Raw genomic sequence first — 15,230 nt, 5'->3', positions numbered from 1 at the left:
TGGACATAATGCATGTAGTCTGGGAGTTATAGTCCATGAACCATAGTGAGAGGTATGTCTAGGAGCAGAGTTAGAATGAATAATGACCACATGAGTATAAAAAAGCAAAGAGGGGCGGCACAGTGGCTCAGTGGTTAGCATTGCTGCTTCACAGCACCAGGGATCTGGATTCAATTCCAACCTTGGGTGACTGTCTGTGTAGAGTTTGCACATTCTCCCTGTGTTTTCTCCCAAAGTCCAAAGCTGTCATGGTTAGGTGGATTGGCCATGCTAGATTGCCCACAATGTCCAGGAATGTGTAGGTTAGATAGAATAGCCTTGAGAATTGCAAGGTTACAGGAATAGGGTAGTGGGAGTGAGTCTAGGTGGGATGCTCATCAGAGGGTCAGTGTGGACTTGTTGGGCTGAATGGCCTGTTCCCACACTGTATGGACTTTAGGTGCCATTTACCCTTTCAGAGCAGAGGAGATCTTGAACCTTCTTGCTGCTGAGAAAAGTTGAAGTAGGCAATGACAGCCTTGGCACTATGAATCTCATATGGAAAACTTTATGAAAAAGTAGGAAAATTGAGCCATAAATTCTCGGATAAGCTTAAAATTACCTTGTAAATATAATTAAGTTGAGTGGTGAAACTCCTATATAGTTCACAGTCAAAGTTTTCATTTTTTAAATTTGTCCAAAGGTATGGCCAACTGCTCATTATTTATGAATTCATTTAGCTGTACAAAAAGACTTAAATAGGAATTGAACTGTTTGATCAAACTGCTGCAGAGCACCAGTGAGTTAACGAGGGAGAGTTATAGGATGTATTTGTTACAAGGGGTTGTTAAGAGTATTGAATTCCCAGGCAAAAACACAAGTAGAATAAAGAATAAAGGGGAGGTGGTGACCACTGGCTAGTGATTTAGCAGCTCTACCTACTGCCCTGAGAATATAGTTCGCATCTTACCATGTCTGCTGTTGGCATTGACATTCAATTAATTATGTCAAGTGTCAGCAATGATGCCATAAAGTTACCATGTTGTTAAAACTCTATCTAGTTCACTAATTCCCTGTAGCAAAGGAAATCCGCTGTCCTTTACCTGTTCTGGCCACCAGAACTTTTTGTGACTCCAAACCCCCAGCAAATTCATACACATGAAATGCTGAGCAGGAAAAACTGATTGCGTAGGATAAGCATCAATTGCTGGCCTTGTCAGTGATGTCTACATCCCATGAAAGAATTTAAAAAAAACTTTTGCAAAGGGAAAGCATTTGATTGAAGAAACTTCTGAAGAGAAAGCCACTTGAATCCACTTGCCCAGGCACGATGAACTGAATTAACACTACCCCTGTTGTAAAGTTCGATGATTCTATACCTCTATTACAGAAGATTTTTTAAGATAGCTTATTCAATTCTGGAAAGGTTGCATTTATAAAAAAACAAGAAGAGAAAGTGTGAATAATTGGTAAAATAGAGTATAAAACAGGGTCGATTTGATTGAAGAATGGATGTGTTGAGATTGATGATTAGTTCAAAAAATGAAAGAAAGATTGATAGAATATTACACAACATCACTTTTTACATTTGGTGGTAGATGAGTAAATGATCCAGATGGTCCTTACTTGTATACTTTACATAAAATTTGAGGTGATTTTTACTGCCTTAATATTCTCAGCATTAAAGTCCCAGATATATGCCAGACTGCTTCTGAAGCATGAAAGGGAGACTATATTTCACCAAACTGCCCAATGATTTTGTCTAATCTTCATATTTCCTTCAGTCAAAAATTTTGGGCAATGGAGCAATAGGTCATTTGGTGCACCTGCAGATTTCAAATTACTAAACATTGTGAAAAGGATGACAAAATGTTGAGGTATGCATTGTTCTAGACTTCTCAATGTTTTTACCTGTGACGTCTGTCTAAACTAAATTATGAGGAGAAAGCGTGAGAAAAAGAGAAGTTTTGTCTTGCAGTCTGAACGCTATTTCAGAGACTAACTTTACCTGACAGGTTCCAAGCACCCCCTGCTGTTTGAATGCAGTCTTGGTTTTATGATCACAATAAAGGAATTGTCAGTGATCAACACATTTTTCTTCTACTCTAACCTGAACATATTTGTTTTCCTTTTAGTATTTGTTGGCTTGCCACAACTAGTGAAGGGAGTATTTTGGATAGATTCATGAATCTGAATTTGTCTGAATCAGAATACTTTGGGAATTAGGCTGAGTCCTAATTTCCAGAACCTATTGGAGGAATCTTGCTTTATTAAATCTACATATGGAGCCAAACTTAAACAAGGGGGGCACTTTCACTCAGGGGCAGGCCAAGTAATTTTTTCAGGCAATTACAGAGGCCAGTACCCCATCACCAAGTCAGCCTTTATTTAAACATAGAAAGTCCCTAACTCTGGCACAGCCTCAACAGAGTCAAGGACCGAGAGTGTCAGAATGTCAGACAATCGTCTTTTTATCTGTCAGCCAGGACTCCCTGTTTATTTTATTCGGATGACTGATTGTTCGGATAATGGATTGTGCTGCAAAAGTAGAGATAGAGGAGAGAGAAAGGTTGAGAAGAGAGAGGTCCACACTGCACGCCGATCAGGATAATTAATGTCAGAAAGCAAAACAAAAAGCAGGCATCAGGCAGGATTCACACACAAAGCCTCCTTCAATTGTGCAAGGATCAAAAGGTGATCGGCGAGTGCTGTGCAGCCGCAGTACTGTGTGTGATGATGCTGACAGCCTGCTTCCTGCCATCAGGAGGTTGGAGAGCTCACAGACGCAGTGCAGGACGGAAGGTGCACATGTGAGCCCTCCACGGCAGCGGCTTCAGTTATAGCAACTGTTGCTTTGTGAATAATCCTGGCGACTGTTATCCACCAACAACTACTCGCAACAACAGCAACTGAGAAGAATATTATTAATATTATTATATATCTGTCGCTCCTCTCAGCCCTGAATCACACTTATCACCTGATTCATACCACCCCATGAAAAGTCCCAAACTGTCGATACCTTCGTTAACGGGGACTGGAGGAAATGTCGGTACTAGCAGTGTCGGTAACATCTCTTAGATGTATCGTTTTTACAAAACATTGCAATCTTGTTTGGATAATCCGAAATTCGGATAATTGGTGTTCAGATATCCTAGGTTGTTCTGAAGGCCATGCGCTTGTTCAGGACTGTCGCATCTGTCTGAACTATCTACATGATTTTATGTTGACTATGCCTCTTACCCATGCAGAGTAATTTCCATGGTTCCTGCACCAAACTTCATCCCTAAAGTAAACTGTCTCCCTCATTTGGTGGAGTCTTGGATCCGGTACTGGCGACCCTGATGCTGTTTCACCCTCTCCCTCCAGGTCTGGGAAGGTGAAATTGAGCCTTCTACCCATTAGCAACTCTGCTGGAGCCATCCTTGTAGTTGCATGTAGTGTGGTCCTATAATCACATAAGAATCATGACAGCTTATTATCTATAGAGGCTATAGGCTGTTTCTTCGAATTTTTCGAGGAGGTGACCAAGCATGTGGATGAGGGTAGAGCAGTGGATGTAGTGTACATGGATTTTAGTAAGGCATTTGATAAGGTTCCCCATGGTAGGCTTATGCAGAAAGTCAGGAGGCATGGGATAGAAGGAAATTTGGCCAATTGGATAGAAAACTGGCTAACCGGTCGAAGTCAGAGAGTGGTGGTAGATGGTAAATATTCAGCATGGAGTCCAGTTACAAGTGGAGTTCCGCAGGGATCAGTTCTGGGTCCTCTGCTGTTTGTAATTTTTATTAATGACTTAGAGGAGGGAGTCGAAGGGTGGGTCAGTAAATTTGCAGATGATACAAAGATAGGTGGAGTTGTGGACAGTGAGGAGGGCTGTTGTCGGCTGCAGAGGGACTTAGATATGATGCAGAGCTGGGCTGAGGAGTGGCAGATGGAGTTCAACCCTGCCAAGTGTGAGGTTGTCCATTTTGGAAGAACAAATAAGAATGCGGAATACAGGGTTAATGGTAGGGTTCTTGGTCAGGTGGAGGAACAGAGGGATCTTGGGGTCTATGTACATAGATCTTTGAAGGTTGCCACTCAGGTGGATAGAGTTTGTAAGAAGGCCTATGGAGTATTATCGTTCATTAGCAGAGGGATTGAATTCAAGAGTCGTGAGGTGATGTTGCAGCTGTACAGGACTTTGGTTAGGCCACATTTGGAGTACTGTGTGCAGTTCTGGTCGCCTCACTTTAGGAAAGATGTGGAAGCTTTGGAGAGGGTGCAGAGAAGATTTACCAGGATGTTGCCTGGAATGGAGAGTAGGTCGTACGAGGATAGGTTGAGAGTTCTCGGCCTTTTCTCGTTGGAACGGCGAAGGATGAGGGGTGACTTGATCGAGGTTTATAAGATGTTCAGAGGAATAGATAGAGTAGACAGTCAGAAACTTTTTCCCCGGGTACAACAGAGTGTTACAAGGGGACATAAATTTAAGGTGAAGGGTGGAAGGTATAGGGGAGATGTCAGGGGTGGGTTCTTTACCCAGAGAGTGGTGGGGGCATGGAATGCGCTGCCCGAGGGAGTGGTAGAGTCAGATTCATTGGCGACCTTTAAGCGGCATTTGGATAGGTACATGGATGGGTGCTTAATCTAGAATAGAAGTTCGGCACAACATCGTGGGCCGAAGGGCCTGTTCTGTGCTGTATTGTTCTATGTTCTATGTTCTATGTTCTATGTTCTATGTTCTATGTTCAAGCTTGCCCTCAAAGTTTAGACTGTTCTATCTGCCAGGCCTTTGGATGGTGAATAGTATGGAACTGTCCTTAAATGTCAAATCCTATTCAACCTTTGGAAATATCCAAATTCCCTGCTGATAAACAATGGCCTGTTATTTGTGATCAACAATTCTAGGAGTCCATGTATTGAAAACGATGTGCGTAGTTTTCCTCTTGACGTCCCTGTGCTTGACAAATGGACTCCATGCATGCCCAACCATTTCTAGTGGACATCTACAATGACTAAGAACATTGAGCCCATGGCAGGACCTGCATATTCAACATGTAACCGAATCCAAGATTTACCCAGCCATTCCCATGGATGTGGGGGAGCTGCTGGTGATAATGTTTGCACTTGTTGGCATTCTGGGCACTAACCAACCAATGGGGCTTCCCTCGTCATGCTAACTCTACATCCTGTAGTGCTATTTTCTCATCTGCAATACATCCTCTCCCAATAGACTGTTCAATGCTGAAGACCCCATTTCCCCCTTTGAACACACTGCTTGCTTATGCACAGCTACAGACTCCGGAGTCTCATGTCACTGGTTCTGTTATGGTTGTTCATCCTCCTTTGTAACCTGAATGAAGCTAATATGGATGCTGTGTTAAGTTAGTCAAATATCTGTCATGGCTGCAATGATTCATGAATAATCTTGGGAATGAGATGAATGTTTTCCATTTGACGTCTTGACATAGTCAAACCATCCTCCGGGTGTTTTTCAGGGTGTTCAAGTATTGATTGAATGCCTCCTCTACAGCTATCTCTACATGGGGTTGAGAGTGTTCTCCATGGCTGCTATATCTCTTCCTGATGCAGCCATGTACAACGTATGGTGGCCCTGATCTTTACACTGCCTTCCATGCATGTCATAATTATTTCAATCGGATTCTTGGTGACCTTCACTATGCCCTGCAATACAGCCCTAGAATTTTGCAATCTCTAGCCTGCATAACGGTTTCATCCCCGTGTCATTAACTTACAGGTCTGTGGATGATCCTGCACATCTGAATGTGCAATAGCCAGCACCATCACCATTGCTGGTGATTTTTAGATGCACCTCTCTGTACTTCCCTTCAGTGCAAAACTATTAACTGCTGATGCAATAATATTTTATAGTTTTTGCTTTAACTGTCTCCCTTGTGTGTGTTTACACTGTAGAGAAAAACCTGCAAACAGATCTTGGGATCCTCCCATTTGCATTATTTGATTTAGGAAAGATAACGATTGTAAACCTTCCCTTCAAATTATTCTCTCTCCATCACTCCCTTGAAAATATATGGATCCTGCATAAAGGGTAGATGGCCCACTTTTCTCATCAGACTTTCTTCAACATGCTCCTGTGACTATCTTTCCTTTCGTTATCCTCCTTGATATTCCTGCTCTTCTCCTGATACTACTCCTATCCAGATCCAAACTGTTCAGTTCCACTGGTCATTCTCCCTTCACAATAAGTCTAATTATTTTATTGTGTTCGCCATTTGCAATATGAAGCTCCAAACTTCCTTGTCCTCTAGCACTTGACTCTACCCCCTACTTCTCAGCTTGTCCCTTCCATTTTCCAAATTAGAGTCAGAGAGACATAGAGATGTACAGAATGGAAACAGACCCTTCGGTCCAACCCGTCCATGCCGACCACGTATCCCAACCCAATCTAGTCCCACCTGCCAGCACCCAGCCCATATCCCATCAAACCCTCCTATTCATAAACCCAACCAAATGCCTTTTAAATGTTGCAATTGTACCAGCCTCCATCACTTCCTCTGGCAGCGCATTCCATTCATGTGCCACCTCTGCATGAAAACGTTGCCCCTTATATCTTTTATATCTTTCCCCACTCACTCTAAACCTATCCCCTCTAGTTCTGGACTCCCCCAACCCAGGGAAAAGACTTTGTCTTTTTATCCTATCCATGCTCCTCGGAATTTTGTAAACCTCTATAAGGTCACCCCTCAGCCTCCAGGGAAAACAGCCCCAGCCTGTTCAGCCTCTCCCCATAGCTCAAATTCTCCATCCCTGGCAACTTCCTTGTAAATCTTTTCTGATCCCTTTCAAGTTTCACAACATCTTTCAGCTATGAACCTGCATTCCAAGGTCTCTTTGTTCAGCAATACTCCTGAGGACCTTACCATTAAGTGTACAAGTCCTGCTAAGATTTGCTTTCCCAAAATGGAACAACTCACATTTATCTAAGTTAAACTCCATTTGCCACTTCTCAGCCCATTGGCCCATCTGATTAAGATCCTATTGTAATCTGAGGTAACCATCTTCGCTGTCCACTGCACCTCCAATTTTGGTGTCATCTGCAAACTTACAAACTGTACCTCTTATGCTCGCATCCAAATCATTTATGTAAATGACAAAAAGTAGAGGACCCAGCACCAATCCTTGTGGCACTCCACTGGTCACAGGCCTCCAGTCTGAAAAACAATCCTCCACCACCACCCTCTGTCTTCTAACTTTGAGCCAGTTGTGTATCCAAATGGCTAGTTCTCCCTGTATTCCATGAGATCTAACCTTGCTAAACAGTCTCCTGTGAGGAACCTTGTCAAACACCTTACTGAAGTCCATATAGATCACATCTACTGCTCTGCCCTCATCATTCCTCTTTGTTACTTCTTCAAATTCTTTCCAGTGACCCTGATAACCACATCATTTTAATTCTATTCCCTACCATTTCTTTTCATCAAGCCTACCTTTCGGCTGAGCTTCCTTTTAAGTACAGCCTACTTTCCATTCGACAGCCCTTTTCATTTCACAGCTCTTTTGAGTTGAGCTCTGCTTGTATGCCCCAATCAGGTTTGCTGGCATGAGCCAATGTGGCTGCTTTGCTCAGGCAGGTTAATGGCCTGATTAGCCTTCACCCCTGACACTGTAAGCTTTTAACTATAACAGGCAAGACCACATATGACTGAGACTTCTCATTATTTGGTTGACACAGAGATTTCACCCCTTTTGCCATGAGCATTTGTTCAAAGCAACAGCTCAAGTATGAAACAGCCAGTTTTCTGAAAACACTTTTACTCGCTGGAGCTTACAGGAAGACATGTTCCCCATGAGGTACATTCCTCATATATACGTATATGTAGTTGGGTTTGTGAACATGCATTTCCCACTTTTGCTTAATGCGACTGAATGCAGCCCCAGAAGGTGTCAATAGATATTCATGATGTTCTGATATTTGCAGAAGAAGTCGCCAGCAAGTCAATCTGTCTGATATGTCCAGAGAATTTAATGGCAAATTTTTAACTCTCCATCAGGAAACCGAATTATTGCATCCCACTAAATTACGTCCTTCCGCCCATTTTTCTAAATTCACTAGAAAGCTCTAGAAAATTCCACTCATGACTGCTTTCTTTCCTCTCTTGCAGTCAGTCAATCCACAAGTAGTATATTTCAAAATATACTTTTAAAAAAAAATTCCTTTTAATCCATACTCTATCGTGTGAATTTGTTTCCAACTGGCTTTTTTACATGCTGCAGCAAAGTTTATGTTATCTCCTATAACATAAGAAACTGGTTGCGGGTATCAAGCTATTGAAGATTCCATTGAACAATTACTACAACAAAGTATTACGTACAAACATTACATTCCCCAGGCATATTAGCTGCTTGCACTAATACTGAGCTTTGGTTTTCAACAGAGGAGCATGCTACAGTAGAATGTCATGCTTCAAGTGATCTTGCAGTGAGATGGCGTTTGTGATCTTTATAACCCCAGGTCACATGCCATGATACAATGATAGTGTGTCTCTTAAAGATATATGGACATATTGACTGGAAGACATAACACAATAGACTACAGTCACTATACTATTAATCCATAATTTAATTATGTTAGTGGATGACCATTAGTAGTCTTTTTGTAAAATTTGGGATTAAAGAATCTGGGATCACCTAACAGAGGAAAGCCAATGAAACAGAGAAGACTTGCAAGTTGGAGATGATTTTGACAAACTAGAAAAGAACAGCAAAAGAGGAAAATTATGCTTTTTGGATACCACAAAACTTTACAACTGACATTATTTCAAATATATTTAATATATTTGAAATCATCAAACATTTGAAATTATATAGCAAAACCATTTCCTTACCTCATATCTGCTGGCTTCCTGAAGCTTACAAACAAGGTAAAAGCACAGCATAATTGAGGGACAAATTAAAATTCGTTAAAATGCCACAACAATATTTATCCCTCATCACTGTTTTCTTACTTACAATTGGAAACAGTTTGTTCACGTAACAATTGCTAAGAGATGACCTTCTGCATCTTCAAGGTTTTCTGAATCCCATCAAGAGGGATAGCAGCTTGGCTACCTGAGATTTGATGGGAAGTAATATGACCACCAGCAATTGATCATAGACCTGAAGCTATATATCAGACAGGGGAGTAGTACGTAGGACAGCAGCTAAGGATTCAGGTCAAAGGAGGTGCTAGCTGTTTTCTGCAGGCAGTAGTGGAATTTCCTTGACCTATCAGTACAGCAGAATGCTCAGATTATCATGTCAGATAACGGTAGACATCTGTAGCATCTCAACAGATGACTGGTGGTCATTTGTGGTTGTTAAATTTAACATAACCCTCAATATCTTTCCTTTTCAGGTCAGTGCCATAAAGGTTTAATTGACATCATAAGATAAGCCCGACCCATTGGGGTATAAAGGATTGCTGCAGCTAACCAGAATTATATGTGTGCCTTATTTAGTTCTCTATGTGTTCTTAGCTAGTTATCCTTGTACCTTAACTGATGTTTCAATGATTGTTCTTAGTGTTAACAGCATGTACCCATATGCTTGCTTTTAAGTTGATACAATTTAGCTTCTTATATGTGATGCAACTAGCTAATATGCACTGTGTAACAATATTTTAAATTTTATCAAGACTGAGCCTATCCTCTGCCAAATACATCATCTGAGCCTCCCTCCCCACTTGGTAGCAGTGGCTCACCTAATACTAATAAGAAGAATCAGTGGCTGTGAATTTATCCAGAATATATTGGCATTGCTGACAACCAAACATCATAAGAAGAGCCATCTTGTTTTCGCTCTCTCACGTGTCCTCTGCTCTCTTCTGCAATAGGAGAAAGAGAAGACCTGTGACATATGAATTCAGTGCCTTTGATAAGGGTGACTATCAGGGAGTGCTTTGAAATTGCACAAGAAGGACTGTGAGTGGCAGGTATAGAGATGGGATATTTAAATAAAGGGATAGTTGGGTGCACTTTCAACGTAATAAGTTAGGAGTGTTTTGAAAACGAAGACTTAACAAGGCCAAGTCTCATGTCATTCTGACTTGGAACTATATTATAATTCACATTATTGCTGGATCAATACCCTGGAATTCCTTTCCAAACAGCACTATATCTAGGTATACTTTGCATAGATGGCAGTGATTCAAGGATATGATTCACTGTCAGCTTCTTAGAATAATTTTAAGAATTGGCAATAAATGTAAGCTTCACCCACATTCCGTGAATTAATAAAGAAAGGTAGTACTAGGCAAATTAAGGAGTAATAACTGTTAGGAGGCTTACCTTAGCTGTTCTTGTGAGACTATTAAACAATTTTCAGCATTGCATCCACAGCACAGCACAATGCTTCTGACAATGATGCACTATGTCACCTCTCCCCATACATGCAGAGCTACCTGCTTAGAAATATTTGGTGTTGTTTAGTGATTAGAATATGTTCCTTATCATACCAACCTCCTTCACCGAATCCACAACACTGTATCAGAAAAATGGCAGGGGATAGTTGGCATAATGTGGATTAATGCCTTGCAGTTTTCACTGAATATTCACTGACATTTTGCTGCATTCAAAGTGCATCTCCTCTTTGAGAGGTATAGGCTGTCTTTAAATGGGGACAGGATTGACATCCCGGAGCAGATTCACTGTTAATGATGTTCATCAGGCAAGTGCTCTGTGTATGCCATCCATCTTGGGCAAGAAAATACACTTAGAATGGGACTAGCAGTGTAAAACTCCCAAATAGCTAGTATGGACACAATGGGCTGAATGATCGCGAACTGCACTGGAACCATACAATTATTTGCACTTCTACATCTTCGAATGTTTTCTTTTCACCCTTTGTGACAACCGCCTGTGAACCCAGTTAGCTCTGAGCATGTGGGCATGGGGCTTGCATATACAAATAGCCCCATTCATGTTGAAACAGTTGTTTGATAAGAGCTTTTGAAATATTTTTCCACACTTTCTGTTATTTCTCTCAGAAAAGTGTCTCTGAAACACAAAGAGAGAACTTGGCATTAATCATTTCCTGTGCCTGTTCACTAATGGAAAGGTTATTTCTCTCCCTGTTTGATTTTTGCAATTGAAGTGGGTGCTACTTGAACAAGATCTCTATCTGCTGCCTTGCTAGTACAATAATTGGCTTTTGATGCTTCTGACTCGGAAAGTTCATTCAAATGTATCTCTGCACATTTCTTTCTGACAGATGATCTTTCAAACCTCTCAGAGCAGTTAATAAAAACCTGTGAAGTAAATGAAGAGAGTGAGAAAGAAAAGGCTACAGATGAGTCAAAGGATGGTGAGGCTGAGCAGAAAAAGCCAAGGAGAAAGGATACTCCTGTACAGTATGTACCTCCTCTCATCCCAGGTACTGGAACGGATGTAATTTATCCTTGAGTCCATTATTAGAATAGATTTTTTTTATTGTTCACTCATGAGAAGCAGGCTTCGCTGGCATTTATTGTTTGTCTGTAGTTGCTGTTGAGAAGGTGGTGGTGAGCTGCCTTCTTAAACAGCTGCAGTCCACAGGCTGCAGGTTATCCCACAATGTCATTAGGGAGGGAATTTAAAAATTTTGGGAATACTTAAATTCTGCCCTCTCTACACAAGCAAGCACAAATGAATAAGCTGCTTCAGTGCATAACTACACTGCTATTTTCTATATGTGCCTGTTTCCTCTGGCAGTCATATATGGTACAAATTTTCAATTTGAGTCTGATCCAAATGGGAACTAACTGCTTGGAGTAAGATCTTGCATCTGATCCCTTGCCATACAGGGCTGGGCTTGCAGTAATTTCTCCAGTTTTATAATTATTAAGTATGTTTCCTGGATGTGTACAGAAATCCACATGCTATTCGACATTAGAAGCATCAGACTATAGGCTAGGGGAACTCTGATGGCAGGGTATGTTCCTACCAGTTGGGTTTCTTTTGTTAACACAAATCCTCCGTTCAATGGAACTGCTTCCATTTACTGATGCAAAGGTCAAAGGTTGCACTTGTTGCAAACTTCCTATGGCTGCGGCCCACAATTGCCAATCATTAAAGGATAGCAACACGTACACAAATTTCCAATTTATCCTGTTAGGAGTCAAAGCAATTCAAACTCAACACAATCCATCTAAAACTAAAGTCTTCCTTTTATTAAAAGCACTTGTTTTTCTTCCAATGCTGAAGTGAACTCTGAGGGACATTTCTGACAAATACTCTCCCAGTCTGAAACATAATGCGATGTGTCTTTCAGTTTCCCCTCTGAGTCACAATAATGATCTGACAAGGTTGTTGTCCTCAAGCAGTTCCATTGACACTAATAGGATAGGGCACTTTAGTTTGGCTTGAGGGCCAATGTCAGTTTGCTCAATGAGCTACTGCTGCATACTTAGCCAGCAGAGGGCTTTACAGTTCATTCTTGAGTCCCTTCAAAATGCTAGATCCTGTTAGATCAATGATATTGCTGATCCACACTAGAAGCTTGGAGTGAATTTGGAGGCTATAAATTTTGGCCTTTATAACAGTTAAATAATACTTAAAAGGGAAAGAGTCAGTACATGAAACTGCCTGGGCAGCAGCTTGCTCCTCAGCACCTGCAAATGGAGGATGCCATGACCAATAGTTCTTGGCATGCAGAAACTTACTGGTTTATTTGTATTATTTAATTCTGTACCAAGTCGACATCATCCTCAAGAAAGACAAAAAGAAGAAATTTGGATTCATGTAGCACCGGTCACAAGCTCTGAGTTCAAGTACTTGCAGAGCAAATTCTGAACTATTGAAAGCAGTTCATGGGTTATCATATCAGGAAATACTGGCGGTCATATGCGCACACACTAATGACAAAAGACTAATGACCATATAATCTTATTTGGTGATGCTGATTGAAGGTTAATTATTGGCTAAAGACGAGGGAGAGATGCCTTGATTATTTTCAAGTTTGTGCCCTGATTTATCATATATTCTCCTAAGACAGGAGAGTTTAATGTTTCCTTGGATAAACAGCATTTTCAACAGTGCAACCTGAAACCTGTACTGCATTAAATTACTGAGTTAGATTTTACTCTCAAGCTTTGTTTATCCTGAGCCATACCTGAAACTTGGGGTTCAACTCTCCCAACCATATGAGGCAAGCTGAGGGGTTTGGAAATCCAAAATTTTTTACTGGCACAGTATAGCATCAGTGGTCAGTGAACTGAACCACTCAAATAGCCAATGTCCATATCCCACCGCTATGGACATTTTGCCTGCATTGTGCGGGTCTGCTGCCACATGGATGAACCAACCATGAGTAATCAAGGAAGTTAGGAAGAGTATTAAGTTGAAAGAAAAAGCATATAAGGAGGCACAAGTCAGTGATAGCCCTGAAGGATGGGATAGTTTCAGAATCCAGCAAAGGAGGACTATAAAGATAATAATGAGAGCAAATTAATTCTGAGGGTAAACTAGCGAGGAATATAAATTAAAACACAGAACTGTTGATGGTGGAAATCTGAAACAAAACTGCAATTGCTGGAGATAATCGGCAGGTTGGGCAGCATTTGTGGACAGAAAGCAGAATTAACATTTTGAGTCTAGTGAGCTTTCAGAAGTCAGGGTGAAAGTGTAAAAACTGACAGTAAGAGCTTCTTTATCCAATAAAAAAAAAGAGACAGCATAGGCCCCTTAGTAAATGAACCTGACAAGATGGCTATAGAGAACAAGAAAATAGCAGAGGAGTTAAACAGATATTTTATGTTAGTCTTTGTAGTGAAAGAAACTTTGAACGTACCATAGAGGGGAGGAATTAAATACCATCACCATCACAGAGAAGTACTATTGGACAAACTAATGGATCTAAAGGCAGACATGTTCCCTGATGGCTTATGTCCTAGGATCCTAAAAGAGGTAATTGGAGGGATAGTGGATGCTATTGGTTGCATTGGAAAACTGCTAATGTGACACCCCTATTCAACAAGGCAGGTAGGAAAAAGCAGGTAACTATAGGCTGATTAGGCTAACACCTATTGTTGGTAAAGTATTGGAACCAATTACTAAGGAAATAAGAGCAAAGCATTTGGAAAATTATAATCTAATCAAGCAGAGTTAGTATGTCTTCATGAGGGAAATCGTGTCTGACTAATTTATTGGAGTTTTTTTAGGAAGGCTCAACCAGAACCAGTAGAGCTGTTACTTTTGGGCTTCTAGCAGGCATTTAACATGGTAGCTCACAATGTTGTCACCAGATAAGAACCCACATTGTTGGAGGTGGTATATTGTCATGGGTAGAGAATGGGTGAATGGGCAGTAAACAGCAAGTGGAGATAAGGGGTTCTTTTTCAGGTTGGTGAGCTCGACCAGTGGGGTTCCACAGGGATCAGTGCCGGGCTTGCAACTATTTACAATATATTAATGACCTGGAGAATGAAGTGAATGTACTGTAGCCAGACTGGCAGATAACACAAACATAGGTGGAAAGTCAGGTTGTGAGAGAGATACAAAGGGTTCACAGAGAAATATTGATAGGTTAAGTATGTGAGTAAAACATTGGAAAATGGAGTATCAGGTGGGGAAATGCAAAGTTGTACATTTTGGAAAGGAGAACAAAAGAATAGAGTGTTACTTAAATGGAGAAAAAACTGCAGAAAGCTGCAACACAAAGTGACTTGGGGGTATTGTGCTTGAGACACAGAAAGCTAGCATATTGGGGTGCAGCAGGTAATCAGGAAGGTTAAGGGAATGTTGGCCCTTTTTTCAAAGAGATTGGAGTAAAAAAGTAGAGAAGTCTTATTGCAACTGTACAAGGTGCTGGTGAGATCACATCTGGAGTGCAATGAACAGTTATTTGAGAAATAATAATATTTCATTGGAGGCATTTCAGGGTAGGTTCGCCAGGATGATCCCTGGTATGGAGGGATTGTCCTAAGAGCAAATGTTAAGCAGATTTGGACCCTACTGAGTGGAATTTAGAAGAATAAGAGGTGAAACAGACAGAATTCATGAGGAACTTATCAGGGTAAATGTTAAGAAGATGTTTCATGGGAGAGTCCAGGAGTAGAGGGCATGGTCTCAGAATAATTTAAGACAGAGTTGAAGACGAATTTCTTCCTCTCAGAAGGTAAGTCTTTGGATCTCCTTGCCACAGAGAGTTGTGGGAGCAATGTTCTAGAGTATTTTTAAGACTAAGTTAAATAGATTCTTGATCAGTAGGGAAATTAATAGTTATGGGGAAAGGGCAAGAAACTGAACATGAGGAGTATTGGATCAGCCATGATC

General features: G+C 41.0%; 1 protein-coding gene across 1 annotated transcript in view; it reads left to right on the top strand.

The window, feature by feature from the left end:
- The window catches only part of ppp1r17 (protein phosphatase 1 regulatory subunit 17), a 35,237-nt gene that overhangs the window by 9,445 nt on the left and 10,562 nt on the right, over positions 1–15,230 (top strand). Inside the window, exon 3 of the mRNA XM_072571042.1 lies at positions 11,191–11,352. Within this exon, the coding sequence (XP_072427143.1) occupies positions 11,191–11,352 (162 nt within the window). The remainder of the gene's footprint in view (positions 1–11,190; positions 11,353–15,230) is intronic.

This window comes from Chiloscyllium punctatum, chromosome 5 (assembly GCF_047496795.1).
Source record: "Chiloscyllium punctatum isolate Juve2018m chromosome 5, sChiPun1.3, whole genome shotgun sequence".
In the NCBI taxonomy this organism is placed as follows: Eukaryota; Metazoa; Chordata; class Chondrichthyes; order Orectolobiformes; family Hemiscylliidae; genus Chiloscyllium; species Chiloscyllium punctatum.
The sequence above is the reverse complement of the archived record's forward strand: the minus strand, read 5'-3'. Positions and strand labels throughout refer to the sequence as shown.